Here is a 22,060-nt window from a genome sequence, read left to right on the forward strand (position 1 = left end):
TTTTTAAAAATTATACTCAGTGTCCCAACCCTCAATTAGTAAGACCCCACATGACACATTTACCGCATAATGATTCTAGAAACATTCCGATATTCACTGTAAAGTGATGGCTAACTGGATAGTGATGTCTTGGAAAGGTATGAACTGTTAATTCCATGATTTTTATACACATTACTTACATAGATAATGTAAACGTGCAACAGAGCAAATCGTTTATTTTTAAACAATGGAACTGTCATAACCGATCAAAAACTTTATCTTTACAATCTCTTGCGTTTAGTTTACCAGTATAAATGTTTACGTGCGTTTTGTTCAATTTTCCCCCATATTGGCCCCATGTCATACTGAAAGTTGAATGAAAAAAAAATCATAACTGAAGTTGTAACTTTTTTAGATGTGAAAAGTGCGAATACTAAACTATGATTCTTTTTAAAAAAAATCTTTTTTCTTTTATGTTTTTATTATGAATATAAAGAATTTTGCCAAAACCTTAGGCTATCAACTCATATATTGGTAGACATTTTGTATTATTCAGTAGAAGTACATACATTTCTAAGAAAACAATTTTACTAGTTGTGACTTGAATCGTTTTAGACGTAAGGAACACAATTCTGTTCTCAGTTAACACCCTCAATTTCAAAAAGAAACTCGATCTAAGTATTAGAAATTATGTAAAAATTTAAACAGCAAAACTATAAAAGTGACCTGATTATTATTTTTTTTTTTTGTGGGGAAAGGTAGGGAAAATTGATTTATATTTTCATAAATTTTTAAAAACTTAAACTGGATTGAAACTCATTCTTAAATCCTTTTGATAAATTGCAATATTAACTATGCATACAGAGATTATAGTTTGGTTATTAAAGTTTAATCTCAGAGAAATAAAGTGAGACTAAAAATTTGTTACTTAAACTGTTTCAGAAGATATGCATGTGATTGTCTACACATTTTTTTATATCTCAACAAATCTCGCTGAGATTATAGCTAGGTGTAAAATATTTTGCTTTCAGTTTATTTCCATAATATATGTATATGCTTCAGAGTATACTTGCATGGATATACAAATACAAATATTTTATTGACACAAACACATGCAATTACAATAATTGGCAAAGGCCCAGTGAATATAAGAACACCATTGTATGTTTACAATAACTGTATGTACAGTATTAGTTAAAGATTAGTTATATTCAGTTTCGATGAACATTTACCTTTATGTTTTATATAAAATGCAATGATTAAAAAATTGATCAGAAGAATCTTGGAATTTAATTTAGACTGTAATGATTTTTGTTTAGCAATTAAATGAATTTATACCCTTTTTTCAAAGTGCTTGGAATTTTTACTTTAAAAAAGAAAAAAAAAAGTTTTCCTATTACTTAAAGTAATTTTATTATTAGATAATTATTTTTTAATTTTATAGCTTAAGAGATTAAAAATGGCGCATCCACAGCCAGTGCAGAGAGGTGAATGGATCGAGGTGAAAATATTAGGCTCTGGGGGTTTTGGTCAGGTTGTACTTTGGAAACATGAAGTAAGTGTAATAAATAAACAAATTTTTCTAAAATTGAACAGCACTGTTTTTTAATTCTTATATTTGCCTTCATAATTAAATGTCTCCTCAATAATTTTTCAGAGTAGGGACGACTTCATAGCCCTGAAAAAATGTCGAGTACAGAGCGAAATGAACCAAAAACACAAAGAGCGCTGGACTCTGGAGGTGGATATTATGAAACGCTTGGACCACCCCAACGTCATAGCAGCTAAAGATGTCCCCCCGGAATTGAATGTCCATGTAGGGGAGATGCCATTGCTGGCCATGGAATATTGTTCTGGTGGGGATCTGCGCAAAGTAAGGCAGCTAGAGTTCAAATAATGCTTGATGAATGTAAGCTCACAGTTACAGTAGAATCTTTATCTGTCAGATGAGAGTTTGTCTTTAATTATGGATTCGATCGATTGATAGGTGCTGAACAAGCCAGAGAACTGTGTAGGTCTGAAGCAGTATGACATCAGATGTCTGGTGAGAGATATTGCTTCTGCTGTAGAGTACCTCCACAAAAAGAGAATCATACACAGAGACCTCAAGCCTGAGAACATCGTGCTACATCCCACTGAAGAGCAGGTAGGCAAACAGAGTTAAGCTACTGTAAGGCAAATTTTATTCGCGATGACATTATTTTGTGAAATATAGGAGATAAACTGGTTCACCACAACTAATTTTTTTGCATTCAAACCTCATGTTCACTCGTGTTGTTAAGTTACACTCATATGGCAAGGACTGGTTCTTGTTGGGAAATATTTGTGACAAAGAGGCTATTGCAAACCTTGCAAAAATTTCTTGCATGCAAATAAAGTTGGTTTACAGTATACGATTACAGTCCATAAAACTAAAACATGCTTAATTTTATTTTTAAGTTGAACTTGATATTTTCATTAAAAATTCCCTGGAAAAACAATGTAATCCCTGGGGGTTAGAGAAAGCATTAAGGGGAGAGTGTTGGTGTTTATTTTAATAAAATTGAGCCTATAAATGTTTCTCTAGGTACGGTAAAATGAATACTTGATAGTTTTACAAATTTTGAAATTCAAATGTAACCCATAAAGTCAGAGATAGGCCACTATTTGGGGGAGCTTTTTGTATAAGTTTGTACTAGGCTGCATGTATTTGGCTATTTAGCTTGTTACAGGTTTTTTGTCAGAGTGGGATATATTTGTGAGTGATGCAACTCATAGGCCTTTTTCTCTCTCTTTTAGTTTTTTAGATAGTCATGTTTAAGTTTGTCACTCTTATAAGTCTTATTTGAGGTTCTTTGGTACCAATATTTACTGCAGTGTATCAGTGTAATTTATGTGATGTTGCCTTTTTCTGCCTTGTAGACTGTATACAAGGTGATAGATTTAGGTTATGCCAAGGAATTAGACCAGAGCAGCATGTGTACATCATTTGTTGGAACCATGCAGTATCTTGTAAGTCTCTCCAAACAACATCATCCCTATTATAAACCCCTGTCGTCAGTAACCTCACTGAAAATCAAACTCCCTCACTGAAATTTCTTGCACAGTTCAAGCACATTTTATGCAGTAATCTCCAAATGTTTGCACAGGCCCCAGAGCTGTTTGCCAGCCAGAAGTACACTTGTACTGTAGACTACTGGTCGTTTGGTACCGTGGTGTTTGAGTGTATCACAGGATTCCGTCCATTCTTGCCTCATGTCCCTCCAGTTACTTGGTAAGGCTAATATGCCACAGGTCGAGGTAAACCTTACTTGTGTTTTTAGCTCACCTGAGCTGAAAGCTCAAGTGAGCTTTTCTGATCAAAATTTGTCCGTTGTCTGTCGTTGGCGTTGGCGTTGTCGTTGTCGGCAGCGTTGTCGTTGTAAACTTTTCACATTTTCTTCTTCTCCAGAACCACTGGGCAGATTTCAACCAAATTTGGCACAAAGCATCACTAGGTGAAGGGGATTCGGGTTTGTTCAAATGAAGGGCCACGCCCTCTTTAAAGGGGATATAATTGAGAATTATTGAAAATTTGTTGGTATTTTTCAAAAATCTTCTTCTCAAAAACTATTTGCCAAGAATAGCTTAAACTTGTGTGGAGGCATCCTCAGGTAGTGTAGATTCAAGTTTGTTCAAATCATGGTCCCCAGGGGTAGGGTGGGGCCACAATAGGGGGATCAAATTTTACATAGGAATATACTGAGAAAATCTTAAAAAATCTTCTTCTCAAAAAATATCAGGCCAGAAAAGCTCAAATTAAAATGGAAGCATCCTCAAGAAGAGGTAGATTCAAGTTTGTTAAAATCATGGTCTCGGGGGTAGGGTGGGGCCACAATTGGGAAGTTTTACATAGGAATATATAGAGAAAATCTTTAAAAATCTTCTTCTCAAAAAGTATCGGGCCGAAAAGCTCAAATTAAAATGGAAGCATCCTCAAGTAGTGTAGATTCAAGTTTGTTCAAATCATTGTCCCCGGGGGCAGGGTGGGGTCATAATAGGGGGATCAATTTTTACAAAGGAATATATAGAGGAAATCTTTAAAAATCTTCTTCTCAAAAAATATCTGGCCAGAAATGCTCAAATTAAAATGGAAGCATCCTCAGGTAGTGTAGATTCAAGTTTGTTCAAATCATTGTCCCCGGCGGGAGGGTGGGGCCACAATAGGGGGATCAAGTTTTACATAGGAATATATAGAGGAAATCATTAAAAGTCTTCTTCTCAAAAACTATTAGGCCAAGAAAGCTCAAATTGGCGTGTAACCATTCTCAGTTAATGTAGATTTATGTTTGTTCAAATCATGGTACCTGGGGGTAGGGCGGGGTCACAATGGGGGATAAATTTTTATATATAGAGAAAATCTTCTTCTCAAGAACTATTAGGCCAGGAAAGCCCAAATTTGAGTGGAAGCATACCCAGATCGTATAGATTTAAGTTTGTTTAAATAATAGTCCAGGGGTAGGGTGAGGCCAAAATGGGGGATGAATTTTTACATAGGAATATATAGAGAAAATCTTCTTTTTAAAGACTATTTGGCCAGAAAAGCTTAAACGTGTGTAGAGGCATCCTTGGGTAGTGTAAATTCAAGTTTGCAAAATCACAGTCCCTAGTGGTAGGGTGGGGCCGCGATGGCAGTTTGAATTTTTACATAGGAATATATAGAGGAAATCTTTAAAAATATTCTGGGAAAGTTTTCTGTCCAAAACTCAGTACTTAGTTTGAAAGCACAGGTTATGCAGATTTAAGTTTGATGAAACCATGATTCCCTAGAGAAAAGTGGGGCCATGAAATTGGGGGGAGGGGGTATATAGGAATAGAGAAAAATCTTCTTACAAGTACAACAATAAAAGGGGCTTGGTATTTCCCCCCCAAAAAAGATGTGGATAAAAATTGGCAGATTTTGAATTTTCTTTTAGCAAGATCTACCGTACTAAGATATTTTGATACTGTACTGCTAATTTGATCAGAGTTAAGGCAATTGTTGCTCAGGTGAGCAATGTGGCCCCTGGGCCTCTTGTTTTTTAATCTTCGGGATATTAAAAAAGATTTCGTATGATACGCATATACTGTGGAATCATCATTGTTCGTGGGTGACTAATGTTTGTGGTTTTCGTGGGTAACCTTTGTACTGGGTAACCTTTGTACTCAAGTTTACATCTCCGTGAACATATATACAAGTGTTTAGTATTTATTTACAAAATAGTGCTTGCTACCGACGAAATTATGTCCTCACGAACCAGGAAAATTTGGCTTCCCACGAACATTGACCCCCAGGAATACAAATGTTCACAATATTGCTTTCAATCGATCTCTCATCAGTATCTTCATATTGTGATCTAAAACCTTTAATCTTCCTCCTAAGTTTTGAAGCACAAAAGAAAGAATTTTAACTTAATGACTTAAAAGTCAAGGTCAAAAGAAACCAAGGTCCCCATGATATCCAAAGTCAAACAGATCTAAATGGTTCAATGTGGCCACATCAAAGAGCATAGCAATTGATACACGTTATTTCTATTAATTTGCAAAAGCAATGATAAATTTTGGATTAGAATTATGGAAGATGTACACATGCATATGTTATCACTCCTCACATCCTCACACCCACATGTAATAAATAATTCTTCACAAATCTGTAGTTATTGTTAAATTCACCCAAATTTCTACTTAGCACACATTTCCACTTTACCAGTATTCAACTGGGTGTTATTTCAATCAACCTCTTGGAAATGCATTCACAATTCGTATTGTCTTTGTAGGCATAAAGAAGTCTACCAGAAATCACAAGATGACATCACTGGGTTTTATAACTCTGACGGGGAGGTGGTGTTTTCTCAGAAAATTCTCACACCCACACACCTCTGCAGGTAACATTGGATTTTGATTTTTGAATTACTGGTATCAAAAGTTTTTGAATTTTGAGCTCCAAATATTGATTATAATGATTATCAAACTTATGATTATTTTATCCTCAGACAACTTAATTTCATTTTCATGAACTCTCGTATATAAGCATTGTTTGTATCCATGAGCTTTTGTATACAGTATATATATATATTTTTTCTGTGCAATATTTTGTATATTGTTGAGTATAGAAGTATGCAGGCCTACTTTGAGCAGTGGTTGAGTCTGATGCTGAGGTGGGACTCACAGTTAAGAGGAGGAGGGCGGGATGGGAGGCCGCACTGCTTCCACGTCCTTGACACAATGCTGAATGTCAAGGTTAGATCCAAATAGTTATCACGCAGAATCATTAAACGTTTCGCAACTTCTGTGTAATGTGAAAAATCCTCACTATTGCTGTGAAAAGTACACTTTAACAATCCTTTGATAGCTAGGAGTTGCATTTTACCAAAGAAGAATACCGTAATCCGGTGAATATAATACGCACTTTTTTCCAAGCATTTTTTACCGTGAGAAAGGGGTGCATATTATACATCCCTATAGGATTTGGACATATTTTTTCCCTAGGTGAAGCACGGGATATCGTACAACAGTATTACCTATGCTGTTAACAGACAAGACCGATACCCCGCTATGCATCTTAACATTACTTCATTGCCACATATATATTATTATCTAACCTTTAGGAAATCATTGTTATAGCATGTAATTAAAGAAAATGTATACTTTAAGTCTGTTAATAAATAAACTGTTTCAAAATGGCCTTTAAAAATTAATTTGAACTGTCTATTCTTTATCTCAGTGTACGCCGCCATTACTGCTGTTAATTAATAGAATGCGGACTTGGATGGCCACGTGCTATTTGTAACCGATCTTTGAAAACAGCTTATACATCATGTGGCTCATTTTTAACCATTTTCATGTAATGCTAATTGATTTATTGCAAATAATTATGAATATAAATAATTCTATAACATATTCCGGTAATTGAAGCCATTGTTGTGCTCCCCTATACCGCTAACGCTTGACACCTTGGGTATCTCTGACACTCCCCTTAGGCTATAAGTGTACTATACACAACACAACTATTTTTGCACATATTTTATTATTAGGTCCGTTATCTTCATACCTGTACACCGTCCGTTTTTCACTACACAATTATATAACGCTTGTTAAAAGTAGTTGATTTTATTTACGGTAGAATATTTAATACTAGGTCTATTTAAACATTGATAATGAAATAAAGATATTACCGCGATGTATTAGTTACAATAAATCAGTATCTAAGAATAAATATTGTGTTTTTCTTATTTCCGGTAGCGTATTCCCGCAATGAAGTTTCAAGCGTGCATACAAAGTACAACTGCTTTGTAGATACTCCGGATTACCGTTCGGTCAATTTTTTTGATATGTATTATAATACATCCCAACAAGCTTTTTCCACCACTTTCAGACCCAAAGTGGGGATGCGTATTGTACACTACTGCGTATTATATTCACCGGATTACGGTAAACAAAAAACTGTACAAACTTATTATTCTTCTGCATCATTTTGTTTACTGTTATAGGTTCAAAACTTTGAACAAATGTTCAATGAAGCAATGCAGTTAATGCAGCATATACATGTACATGTTTTTACATGTGTATATACTTTATATGACAAGAGATTAATCTGCCTTTTTATATATTCTCTGAGTTTTTTTTACTGTTCTTTAACTTATTATTTTACAATTTTGCAGATCCTCCATATTCTGTATGTACCATGTAACCAACTCCTCTCTTATCCCCTGGTGGAAAACTACTCCATACAAGAGCTGCAAGAAAAGATTGAGAAAGAGACAGGGGTCAAAGTTGAGGATCAAGACATTCTATTGGCTAGTGGGGCATCACCCGACCCAAACCTTGGTGCTCATCAGTGTTGGACTGCTCCCGTAAGTTTTTCAAAGATTACTGGTATACTGGGGAATATCAAGTTTTGGGATTTGAATTTTTCATATTTAATATTCATCTACATATATACTTGTTAGCAGAAACACTGAATTAATACAAAAGAATTTTGGAGATACATACATTAGGTTTATTTACTGGTTATTGATTATTTAAAATGCCTGTGCATTGCATCCGTTCAATTTCACAGGGTGAAGAAGACTGGGTTGTGTTTCTGTTTGCCAAGGGAGAGAATCAAGGAGGAGGAACTCAAAGACAAAAGCCATTACCCACCAACGTTCAGGGCATCTTCAAGGAGCCCACTATAGTTCTTCCATTTCAGGTACTGTACTGGTTTCATGAAAAATTCGTGGGCATCAATTTGTAAGAATTAAGTGAAAATCAGTGTCAAGGATGAGTAAAATTGTGACTATAAATAATCGTACCAATACAGTACATTAATATTAGAAATTGAACTTCAATGAACATTTAATTTTGTTGATCGACTCAACATCAAAATCCACAATAATTATTACATGTATGTAACAGATATCATTGAAACCTCCAAATGACTTTCCTATTAAAGTTAAAAATCACTAAAAATGATTCAAAATTGAATTATCATCAGTTCCATCTGCATGCATAAAGAATGTGCTGTGTTAATTTGTAGGAACAAAAGAAAGCATGGGCAGAAGCTGTATATTTCTGTAACCAACAAGTCGTAGATTTCAGGAGACTGATTCAGAGTCAACGGGCAGCAATGTAAGTAAATGTATCGTAAATATTAGATTAAAGGGAAAGGATTAGTCAGTTGGATCAGAATGAGGAAACTAAATTAATCTAAGGATTATGTACCAGGCAATCATGCAACCATTTCCATGGTTGTAAAAAGTAAGGAAATGCTTAAAAGATAAAAAATTTGACTTCCAGTATTTAGGTATATGTTGTATGAATAACTGATTCATTTTCATTTAGATGTCATCAACACAGATACATGTACCATAGTGGTCTTTTTAAAAAGTTGTACTTTAGCATATTGTGTTTTGTTCTTCAGGCTGAGCATGCTAAGAACACACAATGATTTTGCCAAACGAGAAAAGAAAATGGTCAGCAATTGTGAGCATCTCGTGTCCAAATTAGATTACTTTGAGGAATGGCAAGTACAGTTAAAGTTATTTTTCTCAATTATGCTTTTCACGAAAAACACATTATTTGAATTAACTTTGCTAATTAATTTGTTTTTCTATTCAGTCTTCAACATGACTTGGAATTGTATGGTATTCAGAGTAGAGATGGAGGAATCAGTATGTATAATAACCTCTCTCTCTCTCTCTCTCTCTTTTCTCTCTCTCCCCTAATATCTCTATTTCTCTGTCTAAGTAACACTTGTATTCCTTTGTACACATTTCTTATATATTAATTATCATGGTTTGGAAAACTAGGTGCAGAAAAGGTTGTTGCAAAATGGAAGAAAGTAGGAGAAGAAATGAAGCTGTACCACAGTCTGGTAGTGTCTCCTCATTTTTTTTCTGTTTCTGCTTATTACTGTAAAATTTTATCCATCCAATTTATGTTTAGTCAAGGTGTATATTGTATATATACAGAGTGAAATTTTTTTTTTTTGGACAATGATTTCAGAGGGAAAATGTGCAGACTCTTCATCAACAGTCCCTGGCGCTGCAGACCAAGATCTTAGAATTACAGAAAAGTCCATTCGCCCGCACCAAACAACACGAGGTTTTGGAAAATCTGGAAAGCATGCAAGTTCAAACATCTAAATTTTTATCTGGATTGAGAAAACGAAATTCTGTATATTTAACAAATACAATGTAATGCATTTGATATCTGGGTCTCTAATCTGCTCCTTTTTTTAAGTAAATTCTTTTTCTTTAATCTTGTGAAGATGTATATTCTTGTGGTAATGGTTTTCAGATGATATGAGTTCGAACCTCACATAGGGGGGGGGGTCTTAATTTCTGGCTCATTTTTGTTTTATTCTGCTTGATAGTGCCAAAAGATGTACCGAGTTGTATCAGGAAATGAGACAAGCAGGAAAAGGTGAGAGCATGTTTTGTTAAAATTCAATGTAGTCTTACAGAGCATAATTTGGTACTTATATTTCAAATTCTTTATCATTCAATGACTGAAAATGTCATTTTGGCAAAATCATTTGTGACTGCATCACTTCTGTGATAATTTACTATAGATAATCACATTATTTCTGAAGAAACTCAAGTCCGACTTTCAGCAAAATTGAAAATCTTAGAAATATTTCAATGCATTTTATTATCAGTACCGGTAGTTGTGTTCCTTCATGCAAACTTAGAGATAGACACAGAAATTTCTTTGTTTATTAATGGCACCTTAGTATTTATACAATGATTATGTCTTTGAGATGATTTTCACTCTATTTTTTTTTTAATGTATAGGTGGCCGAGAAGAATACAAGGACCATAAGCCCATGGTAAAACTGGTTGTCAAGTGTATATTTACTCGTGACCAGAGTCTACAAGACCTCTACACGCATCTTGGGTAATGGCAGGAAATCAATATTGCTCTAAACATTCAGTATAGTACACAAGATCCTTTCAGGTTTTTAGCTAGTAAGCTTTTCTGATCTGAACTTTCTTCATATTTACTCTATAATTCAGTAGCATTTAATTTTCTCTTACAAGTATTTCCACTTTTGAATCTCCCTTTCAGTAAAATCTGTGCCTGTAAGCACGAGCTGTTCCAGTTATTACCCAGCATTCAGCAGTGCCGTGAACAAATTGATGGCACCACACAAAGACTTCTCCAGGCTCACAAACAGAGGCAGTCTGAGATATGGAGTCTAGTCCAGATGGCTGTAAGTATACACATGTTTACTGTAAATTCCTTATATAATGCAAGTATTAATTCCATGATCGCGCTGTTTTGTATCAAATCGGGAGAATATAAAATAGCGAATGTGGAACTTTTCTCCTTATTTCTTACAGTTCAAAACTTTCAGAAAATAATAGCAAGATTTTAAAATCCGTGAAGGGTGCTTCTTGTGATTATTACATGGAAACTAATTCCTCGTGTTTAATTAAGAATCTACAGTTTTATCAATAAGCTTGATAATGCGTCATATGTAAGAAAAAACAATTTGCTTGCTAAGTGTTTATAGGTTGCCCATACATACATACATGTAGAGTTGAAAACACATGATTCAAATTTTAAGGCCAAATTGCACAGAATGTCATCAGCATTACTCTTTCCCTTTTTTATTTTTTTCTTGGAATAACATATTAAAACACAGATCAGACACAGAACCAACAAAATAGATTTTTAAGAATAGATTTTTTAAGGTTCACTTCTTTATGATGGTCACTGAAGGTGGATGCTTAATACAAGTTTGACTGTAATTTCTTTTTCACAACAGCTAGGGATGTAAACATTGGTAGATATAGACTGTTATTCTTTTTGACTGGTTTGCACTGTTTCTGTGTTCACTTTGTAGGAGGGAATGACAAGGCAGGACTCCAGAAGCAGTGGACATGCCAGCATGCTGTTATCAATGTATGGTGGGGCCTCGCTCGACTCCATCAAAATGTGTGATGACAACAGAGAAACTGTACAAAAGTAAGCAGTTTTTCTTATTTTAAGGGGGAAAACAACCAATTTATTTTTGTTAGAACTATATTCATATCTTAAGCCATATAACCACTTTTTAGAAACAAATCAGGAATTAGGAATCATTTAAATGTACAAAGTTAACATACGTCATTCCAAGCACTTGCAAAATGCAGCCAAAAGTACGCAAGGTGCTGTGTCATTTATTGGTTAAATTTGTACAAAGATAGAAAACACGGGGGGGGGGGGGGGGGGGGGGGTATCCATAATCCATGCAATTGGATATTGAATTCAACTGGAAATTCATTAGTTTAGCATTAGACACATGCTTCCTTGTTACAGCTCACTGATCTGATCATGATCATGAGTTTATGAATGTATTAAGCTTTTCTCGCAGTATACAGTTGAACCTTAATATCCCAAACACCGATATCTCAAATACCATTGATATTTTGAAATGATTTTTAAAGTCCAAAACTATTTACTCTTTTATAGTTTTACCTTGATATTGTGAATCCATGGATATCTCATTTTTTTTTTTTTTGGCGAAGGAGGTTAAAAGAAATAGTCATCAAATCTACCTAAAATATGAATTGTTTAGCATAAACTGTTATTCAAGAAAGAAAAAATCTGTATGTTTTACCTTTAAAATTTTGATATTTTCCTATATTTCTATGTAGAGCTCTTGTTCTAAAGGAGATCAATACAGTCTAAGACTGGCCATGGCCATCAAGCCCTATTAAGTGGAGTTCAAGATAATAAGGTTTAACTGAATTAAGCAGATTGAACTGATTATTTTAAAAGGAATAAAAGGAGAATTTCTCCCACAGGTGTGATGACATGATAAAGAGTCTGATTGATGAGCACGAGGAACTTCTCTCCTCCATGGATTGGAGTTTCTTACCGCCTGAGAAATCCAAGGAACCGTGACCAGAAACTCGCCATGCAATTCTACTAGGTTCTTCTATCATTGTCCAGTATGACTGAAATTGCTACCTCTGACACTTGATTTTTTGTTGTGTTTTTTTGTGGGGGGTTTTTCATCTGTATATATGGCCTTGTATTTATGTTCAATGCTTACAAATTTCTGACCAAAGACATAAGGGTTTTTGGGTGTGAAATATTGCTGAAAATGTTAAATAGTGGACATTGCTAAAAAAAGAAAAAGAAGAAAATGATTGCAATACTCTGTCGGGCAAACATGTTTTCTGAACTCTGGTTGAAAGATACTTTGAGGTGAAATTTATATAAAAGATTGATTAGATCCTCTCAGTCTCGCCACATTCCTACGAGAGGCCATTTAGTTTTGAACCCTTACAGAGACTTGTACATTCCATCACTTTTATCATCAGGTACTGCTAGTTGCATGTATTAAACTTTTAAAAAGGTCAGGTTAATTCTGTCTACTGGATGTGTTAGTGTATTTTTTGAGGTGTGAAAGACTTAATTTAAAGATTGAAAATCAAAATTATTGAATTTAGCATTGTGATTATAATTATAAATGGCAAATAAAAGGTAATTAGTATACTTTAATTATTATGAATAATATAATTGATGCTATTTTCTAGCTGTCCTAATAAAGACTGAATTGTAAAATTTTCGTAAATTAATGTATTTGTATAGTTTTTTTAACAAGTAAAATCAGTTATTGATTTTTAAAATGATATACATGTAAATACACATATGCATGTAAAAGATGCGTTGACTATTTATTATTTTTCATAAGATGTATTTGATTAATCCATTGCCTTATAAATTAATGTTCAGTAATTCTTTATTTGATGTTGTTTGCTATTCTGCTTTTTAGAGGGCTTTTGATGTATTAATGTTCTTGAATTCAAGAAATATTAGTACATGTATATTTGTTTAACATTTTTAGTGTACGTTATCACATGCATAATATTTTTTGGTACAATTTTTTTTTGATTCTGTGTTGGAGGGAGGGAATCAGATGAACATATCAAAACTGACTGTTTTGTATTTATAATCATTGCAACTTGAAATTGCATTGATAGCAGCTTAGTATTTGCCTATCCGCATGACAGTATATATGCACTTCAGTTGAGATTTACTAATCACCAGATATTGAATATGACAAAATACTAATACAAAATAAAAAAAAAGTAAATTATTATTGTAATTTGGTCCTACTGCATGAAAAACTACCTTAATTTCCCCTTTTAAAGTAGGCATTACTTTTTTGTTTTAATGTTGTTGAACCATACATTTATTGTTTGAACAGTCTGTTTGCAAAGTACATGTCAAATATGTGTGGCAAGTGACTTAATGACCTTGTTGAAAGTCACCAGGTCAAAAGTCACCAGTTTTCTGGAGTAAAATGATATTAAGTTCTAGACAACTTTAATAGAAATTGTTTCAGGCACTAAATTTAAGGAGGCATGGGAGTTTGTTTTTGAGATATAAGAATTGATGAAAGTTGTCTTATTTCTAACATAATTACTGGTCTAAATGTTCACAATTTATTTTTTTTGGCATTAAATTACATCCAAGAATTGTGTTTAATGGTTAAACATTATTTAGGGAAAGTGGCATATATGTTTTACAGTACCGGTACATTTATTAGTAATACTCATTTTTAAGGAACTTGGATAAAAGGAGATTTCGGATAAAAAAAAAGTTACATTTTTTACTCCCTCCCTTACATATGGACATCTTGCATGGTAATAAAATCTCTATATTTTAAAGAACTCAAATTTCAAGCCATTTTTATTTGCAAGTTTTAGATTACAAACATTTCTTGTTTGCCTGAGCATAAATTTTAATCAACTAGTAAATGAGGTAGACTTGCATGAATACGGCATTCAATGTTATTTTTGTTTGTTTGTAACATTGAAGAATTTCCTAAAATGAGACTTTATATAACCTTCCTGTGCTTGCTTATTAATGCATATTGTTTATTATAGATATTTGTATTTTTCAGTAGTATATTTCTGTTCCATTACTATATTAAATTGCATGCCTGGAATTATAAATGGCTTTTTTGATAGTGCATAGATATTAGCTGCATTTTGACAATATACATGTATAATATTACTTAGTTTAAAAGTGTGTTTTCTAGTCCCATTTTATGCAGTTCATAGATGTATAAAGTATTGTTGCAACATGAAAATGCAAATAATTTCATATTCTTTATAATTGTCATGTCAATTTAGCGTATTGTAAATTTAAGACCAAGTATGATCAGGGGCTTTTCGCCAATCTCATTTATTTTCAATTCTAGGTTTTATGGTGATAACTGTTTGGATCCCTGATCAAAATTCAAAAATCATTAAAAATCAAAGTAGGTTTTAGCAGTTATTTGTATGTTAGACATCACAGTAGATTCCCAGTGAAACACAAAGTATATCTGCAACTCAGCATAAAAATGCGAGAAGCACCCTTCACCGATTTTAAAATTATTGATGCTCTTATTTTTTAAACAGATGTAAACTACTGTACATGTATATGAAATATTACAAAATATTCAGTTTTTGTGGCTTCATTTTTTTGCGATTTGATTCAAAACAGCAGAATCGAAGAACTAATTGCAGGAATGTACAATATTCTCTATCCTATATATATACATATATATATATATATATATATATATATATATCTCTCTTATGTAAACGTACCCGAGGAAGGACATTTTAAAAATGTTCTTTATATGTATATACATGTTCATTAAAGATGTACTATTCTTATGCAAGTATTTTTCTCATGCATTTGTAGTTGGTTACTCATTTACTGAATTGTTTTATGTTTGTTAATGATGAAATGTGAATTTGTTTATAAATTAAAATATTTTATGTAAACAGTTATAAACAATAAAGCAATTTTTCCATTAAAATTGAATGAATTTAATGGATTGAGCAATGTACTTGCAGTCATTTCAATCTGATTGCCAGGTAATTCAGATCTTTGGATCCATTATGCAGATCACTACTACACATAAGTGTACTGAGTAGATCAAATACAAGGACCTGATTTTAATCGGTTTAGTAGCCACTATAGCTGCAGGTTTGTAACTCCTGATCTGAAAAAAAAATCTGATGGACGACCTGGGAGCTTGTTCCATACATGTTTAAAAGTTCAAAATTAACGGCACACAAAATATTGTGATAGTTTTGGAATGATCAATTCATCTTATTCCCAAAATAATTTTGTGGAAAAAATTAGTACCATTAAATTCTTCAGGCAATTTACTACTGGCATCGTCTCTTTATTTGCCTCAGACTTTCTCTTACACGCTAACCGACCTCTGAAATTAAGTCACTTCCAGATTCATTGAGGGTCGCCTTTTTTACATGTCAACAAACTGCACCACTTCATCTCAGGGCTGGTAATGGTGTTTAAAAGAATATCAAGTAAAGTCACATTATCTGTAGTAAAATATCTGGGGAATATTTTGGAATCAAATATTTGTATAGAAATATGCAACTTTAAAAAAAAAGCAAACGAAACTGGAGATTTCAGGTTGTCCATCTGAAATTTTTCATAACGTAACGGTAGCTACAGACCTGCAGCTTTAGCCATTGGAGTGCTAGTTAAAATACCAATAAAAATTCCTGTTCATTTTTTATTTAGTCTTATGAAAACAATTGATATAATTTCCATTGGCCCCCGCCCCCTTACCAAAAAATACATGTTTCCTTGACTGCATTGAGAATGTTATGTTATATTTTTAATGCCAAAAACATTAAAAAGTCGATGCAATATTTCAAATGATTTAAGAAAATGATCCAGCGTTGCCAACATACACGAAGCGCCTCAGTCACGGAGCGCTAGGAGGCTGTGCGGGATCATCGCTGCGCATGCAGAGAACAAGGCGCATCCACTAAAATGAGTCAGTAACATGGGCAGCACATACGCAGGTAGGGGTGGAAGTCAAAATATGTAGCTCAGTATGTAAATAAAGCTGAGATACATGCACTAGGAGGCTGTGCAGGATCATCGCTGCACATGCAGAGAACAAGGCGCATCCACTAAAATGAGTTAGTGATTTCTTTGAATAGAATTCCAAGTTTAGTATGTGAATGTACATATTAGATAAAAGTTTGACTGCAGGACCTGTTTAAAAGACAGGCGTTGTAAACACATTTAAAACACTTGCAAGGCACCATGTTCTTAATCTATTTTTTTTATAGATTCAAAAACAAATAAACAGAAATATCTTTTAAAAGCATATATATATTGTACAGTAATATGGACGGAATGTTTAACTGACATCAAATACATTAAGGTTATGACAGGGATTTGAATGTCTCTAGTCGGTCTTGGTATAACTTGTGAAACTCGTTAGCCAGGTAGTAGAAAGAGGCATCAATGTTCTGCATTTCTTTCTGAAAAAGAAAAAGAGTCTGTAACTACATGTACTAGTAAATTATATCTTTATGCATGGACATCATGATTTAAATCATTTTTACTGATGGGTTTTTGCTGGTTTACAGCATTCCAAGAATTTGATAAGCAGCTCATTTTTCCAAGCTCTGGTATTGATAATTTAAACATACAGCTATTAAATAACTTCATTGGCTAAATTCAGTTGAAACTTTATTTTCATAAAACTAACAGCTGAGAATTCAAAAACTTTGGTTATCAACAGTGATTTTGAATAAAAGAAAAGCATTTCCTATATTTCCTGTCAACTTACAGCTGAGCATTCAAAGTATTTGAGTCCGTTGCTCTCGGCAAACTCCATTCCTGCCTTAGGACTGATAACTCGTCTCTCGTCCAAATCAATCTTATTTGCTACCAATACTCCTTCAATAAACAAAATTATCAGGTATAGAGGGATACATGTACCTTTATACTTTTGTTTTTAGGGTGTGTGTGTTAATTTTACAATGTAAATTTAATCAGCTTGGATTTTGAATTTTCCAGGGAGGGTTCTAACTGACCCACCCCCATTCTCAAGCTAGATCCGCTCATGCATCTGTACATGTCAATAGACAAAATATTGAACATTCACGTGCAGCAATTTTAAATATTATTCTCACTGAAAATATGTTGCCAATATTTGACAGATTTGTGTGTGAAAATGCAAAAATATAAAAATATGCCATGTCTCAGATTTTGGAGTGCTAAAGTACAGTATACATGTGTTCAATGTCTTATATTTTCTGTTCAGAAATGTTGCTCATATATTTTTTGAGTAATCTGTTTTTTGACAGTAAGTTTACACTACCTGGTATCTGTACTTCAGGTTTCTGAGATTTCACCCGCTCCAACCACTTAGCGCAACTGGAGAATGATGTTTCACTCGTGACATCATACACTACCATGACAACGGATGGTTGTTCCCACTAAATGAGAAAACAAATTCAAAAGTCATACAACATTCATTTCTTTCACTGTTTTATCAATGAAGTTCAAATGACTACTGTGGTTTCATCAATATTCAATGAATACCAATTTTCGTGGATTTCGTTATGAAATTGATCCATGAAATTAAGTGTTCATTGAATTGAAATCTCTATTAGAATTTTGTATTGATAGGGTAATTGGCCATGAATTTACATATCCTTGAAACTGTTATTTTCATTTATCCAAGAAAATTGATACCCTTAAATATTATTGAAACCACAATATGTAACATGTGTGGTAAAATTGAATACGTCATTGGTTAAAAGTTTATTCAACTTTCAGTTATTGACATTTATTCATCTGCATTTACTATACAAGAGAGAAATAACCATTTAGAGCTGCACAAGTATACTTACAAAGTTTTGAACATGCTCGGCAAAAATTTCTTTACCAGCAGAGTCATACATATACAGTTCCTGAAAACAAAGAGCATTCTGTAAACAGGGAAATATTCGCCCTCATTTTAATTTTCGCCCTTTTCACCCTCGTTGTCAGCTGGCGAATTAAAGACTTGGCAAATTCCAAGGTTTCAAATTATCTCTCTTTAAGCACAATTGTGTCTGGATGAATTCAAGATGGGGAAAACTATTTGCAAGTGTAGAAGAGCAAAAATTACACAAGGCCAAAATAACTGTGTATACACTACTATAGATACCAGTAGGTGTTATAAAGATTGTATTTCATGTACAGTATCTGCATCTCAATATACCAGTACATGTTCTGGTATTGTTTTCTAGAGGATTGGAGTGGACTGAGATTAAATTACCAGTACTGTTTGTTCCTAGTATAATAAGCCATGACCAGCCAGGTATATGAAAATGTATAATTATATGAACTTTATAATACATGTATGTGTGTGTAAAATGATATTGCAATAGTTTATGCTTTGAAGTTTTAATAAAATTAAAATTATCTCCATATATCTTCTACTACCATACCATGGATCAATATTTAAGACTATATATTTATTTTTAAAACTTTCACATGAAAGCGATATTAATTTACAGAAAAACATGTAAACTAATGAATTATATTAAAAAACTAATATAAATTTCAAATAACCAACATTTTCTTCTTTTCAAATTAAAATTGGAAAGATAATCTTGCTTGCGACTACAGTGCTTACATGTCATTGGGGTGTTAATATTTAATTTTGTGATTTGCAAGTACTTACCACACTGTCTTTTGAATCAGGAATGTTCACATGTTTGACCAGTAGCTCTACTCCTGTGGTCTATTAAAATAAAATGCCACAAAATTTGATCACATGCAGACTTTCACCTTCATCAATTAATAAACATGTAAATCATCTGAATTATTAATAAGAGACATATCTATTTAGATAATACAAAGTTGATGGATTAAAAATAGCTAATCATGTGATAATCATATTCAATACAAGTGCTTGTTTCTTTGTACGGTAGTTTAGAGATCATTGTCTCAAGCCACAGTCCAGAGTCCACAGAGCCCTCCCCTTATGGGAGAGGATCGTATATATTGGCCGTGATTTACACCGATGAGAGGATAGAAATACAAGTTATAGATGAATGATACAATGGTATGATATTGTTTGGTTACCATGGTGTAGTTCTTTGGAAAATGTGAGCCATCACTATGGAAAGCCTGACAGAGGGCACTCTTCCCAACTGTGGAGTCCCCTACACAGGAAAAACAAAAGAGCAATGCATTAGTTTAAGTACAATTTGATGTTACTTAAGGGAACTAGTCAAATGTTTACACATCTTATGTCAAAATTTGATCTTCACATAAGGCAAAAAAAGTAACACACGTTTTGTCAATGTTGCACCAACTTCAGCTGGATAAATAACATGATCTGATTATTAGCTGCCGATCTGTAGCTTGATGGAAATATTTGGGTTGACAATTCAGATTGTCATCAGAGTAACTTGAACTTCTTCCATCTTAAGTATTGGTTATTTTGTCAATCATTTTTTAGATTGGGTGAATATATATAACATGCACATACATGTATTCTGTAGTAAGTTTGCTAGATTATTGTTATACAGTGTATATAAACTTTTTTCCCCCCAGAGTAAATAAAAACGTTGACGAAAAAAAAACAGGTCCAGATAGAGTTCATTTGCTGTTTGTTCATGTACAGATGCACACGTGTTTGAAGGTTCAATGGTCATAAAATTGGACTGTGGAACAATTACAGCTAAATTCCTTCTACAAGTACCGCTAAGTGGTAAGTACTGTGTTGATAAGGAAACAGTCAGATCCTTGTAGGTGGGTAATATTTCCACATTAAACAGGTGTATCAGTACACAGAGTTCAAGTTGTATCCTATATAGTATACATATGGTTATTCACTTCTGACGTACATGTGTGGTATGTGTTATGTAACTGACTTCTGGTTTTCTAATCACAGATTCTATCAAATAAGTTAATTCTGATTTGGATATAAACGAGTCACTGTAGTACACAAATTTAGTACATTTGTATTTTAAAACAATTCAAATTGCTAAACTCTTTTTAAATGGGCAAATTTGAGATGATGATTGAGATCTCAAACTCTTTATTTGTGCACTTTAGGGGAAACATATCAAAAGTTAAACGTCATACAAAAATATATAAACGTAAATTTTCATACCCCCCCCCCCCGGCAATAAAAAATAATCTATTACTGTGGTGATAGAGTGTTGAATTAAAGTATATTTAAGTTTAGTAATAATTACATTACAAACAGCTTATAATTTATTTCCTCATCCATAAAAAGAAATAATTCTATCACAAATGAGGTAAAGTCAATGTATGCTCTGCACTACTTCATGGACAGGTATAATAATTAATAAATTTTTATGGTTCATAAATTATAGTTACTTAATAAACATTAAAGGCACAGAACTTATAAAAATGTGATAAACAGGGTTTAACAATTCAAAGACACTGATTAATGACAGAATGACTATATCTGATTATGTATTAATTTAAAGATCTATAAACAGTTTTCAGTGAAACATTTAATATATTTCACAACTTTAACCTTTAGTTTATTATCAAACTATAGTTAGGTAATAATTTTGTGCATGAATTTCTGAGAATTAAATAGAAAATCTTATTCAGTTAAAATACTTTTAGATTCATATTCTACATTTTACAACTGTAAACTTCATAGATTATGATTGTGATTGTAAGTTTATGGTAATAAACTAATATTGAAAAAATGTAAGTCACAATTTATCTTTAAAATATATATAGTTTACAATCTTTAACCTGAAAAATATTGTTTCACAACTTGTAACTATAATAGATCAAAATTTATAAAATATCATATTAGTTTACAGGTGTTGGGATTTATTTATCAGCAAAATTTATTAATGTTAACATTTCTTTACAGTCTTTCAGACAGATAATTAAACTTTGATTAATATTTGTATAGTTTACATCTGTTAGATATTGTTTAAAAATTTACAAATGGATACTTTTTCAATCAATCTGATGTTAGTTATAGCTAGATAATGCTTAACTTTGTAAACTATATACTATAGTTGAAATTGAATAAACTTAAGTTTATCAACCGTGAAGCTATGTTTTATAGCTCAATTTTGTGAATTTAGTGTGCCATAATAATTAAGTTTTCACAACAGTTACTTATCAGTTAACCATGAAAACAAATATTTCTTATATTTATCTGATAAAATTTAATTGTTAACTACTTTTAACTATAAGTCTATTATAGTTTACAGTATGATTTTTGTAAGATATACAGTACAGTATGCACATAGTACACACTCAGTTTTCTGTGAAATTTTGCAACTCTCAATCATATTAAAGCTATAGTTAACAATATTACCAGTGGTATAGTTTAAGAATTGTTAACTGTGATTAACGGTACAGAATAGTTTTCAGTCAATGGCCTTGATCAACTGTGAAAGTATGTTTAGCTTATTATTGTACATTGTAACTAAATACATCATAAAGTGCGGTTATCATGGTTATATGCAATTGTATATAAAAGCACTTTTCAACATTGCGTTAAAGAAATTCGCAAAAATGTTCTCAAGTAAACGGAAAACGAAAGATCTACTGGCAGTACGTAATATAAAATGCATGTATCTAAATCCAACATACCTACAACTACACACTTAGCTCTCAAACAAGTCGGCATTTTTCACTTTGTTTAGGTATGTTACGACAACCCCAAATATTACAAGAGAGGGGTTTTTTGATTGGATGAATTATTTTTTGTCCAATGGAAATCTGTGTTACATTTTATCCGAAAATACGGAAGTGTCACTACTTCAACCTC

The 22,060-nt window shown here is 32.9% G+C and overlaps 2 protein-coding genes and 1 long non-coding RNA gene across 3 annotated transcripts; 2 read left to right on the forward strand and 1 right to left on the reverse strand.

Annotated features, from left to right (window-relative positions):
- Window positions 1-105: 105 nt before the first annotated feature.
- Window positions 106-12,638, forward strand: LOC105343370 (inhibitor of nuclear factor kappa-B kinase subunit alpha-like; the record flags this gene model as incomplete). Its single annotated transcript, NM_001308886.1, is given in 20 exon segments — window positions 106-137; window positions 1,424-1,534; window positions 1,637-1,852; window positions 1,967-2,125; window positions 2,881-2,970; window positions 3,108-3,232; window positions 5,754-5,861; window positions 6,090-6,216; window positions 7,638-7,829; window positions 8,036-8,167; window positions 8,495-8,586; window positions 8,879-8,980; window positions 9,076-9,128; window positions 9,267-9,331; window positions 9,463-9,584; window positions 9,833-9,882; window positions 10,254-10,356; window positions 10,528-10,672; window positions 11,309-11,430; window positions 12,252-12,638. Coding segments are annotated over 19 exon segments (2,199 nt in total). The 5' UTR covers window positions 106-137; window positions 1,424-1,438.
- A 3,953-nt stretch (window positions 12,639-16,591) lies between these two features.
- Window positions 16,592-22,002, reverse strand: LOC105321012 (intraflagellar transport protein 27 homolog). The gene is made up of 7 exons (XM_011419170.4): window positions 21,883-22,002; window positions 19,366-19,445; window positions 18,962-19,021; window positions 18,144-18,203; window positions 17,609-17,726; window positions 17,075-17,184; window positions 16,592-16,763 (listed from the first exon to the last, which is right to left on the reverse strand). The coding sequence occupies exons 1-7, from the start codon at window positions 21,917-21,919 to the stop codon at window positions 16,665-16,667; spliced, it is 564 nt and encodes a 187-aa protein (XP_011417472.1). The 5' UTR covers window positions 21,920-22,002; the 3' UTR covers window positions 16,592-16,664.
- On the forward strand, window positions 17,648-19,250 carry LOC136270102 (uncharacterized). The gene is made up of 3 exons (XR_010707797.1): window positions 17,648-17,750; window positions 18,525-18,595; window positions 19,212-19,250. It is a non-coding gene; the product is annotated as an uncharacterized lncRNA (long non-coding RNA).
- Window positions 22,003-22,060: the final 58 nt, after the last annotated feature.

This window comes from Magallana gigas, chromosome 7 (genome assembly GCF_963853765.1).
Source record: "Magallana gigas chromosome 7, xbMagGiga1.1, whole genome shotgun sequence".
NCBI lineage: Eukaryota > Metazoa > Mollusca > Bivalvia > Ostreida > Ostreidae > Magallana > Magallana gigas.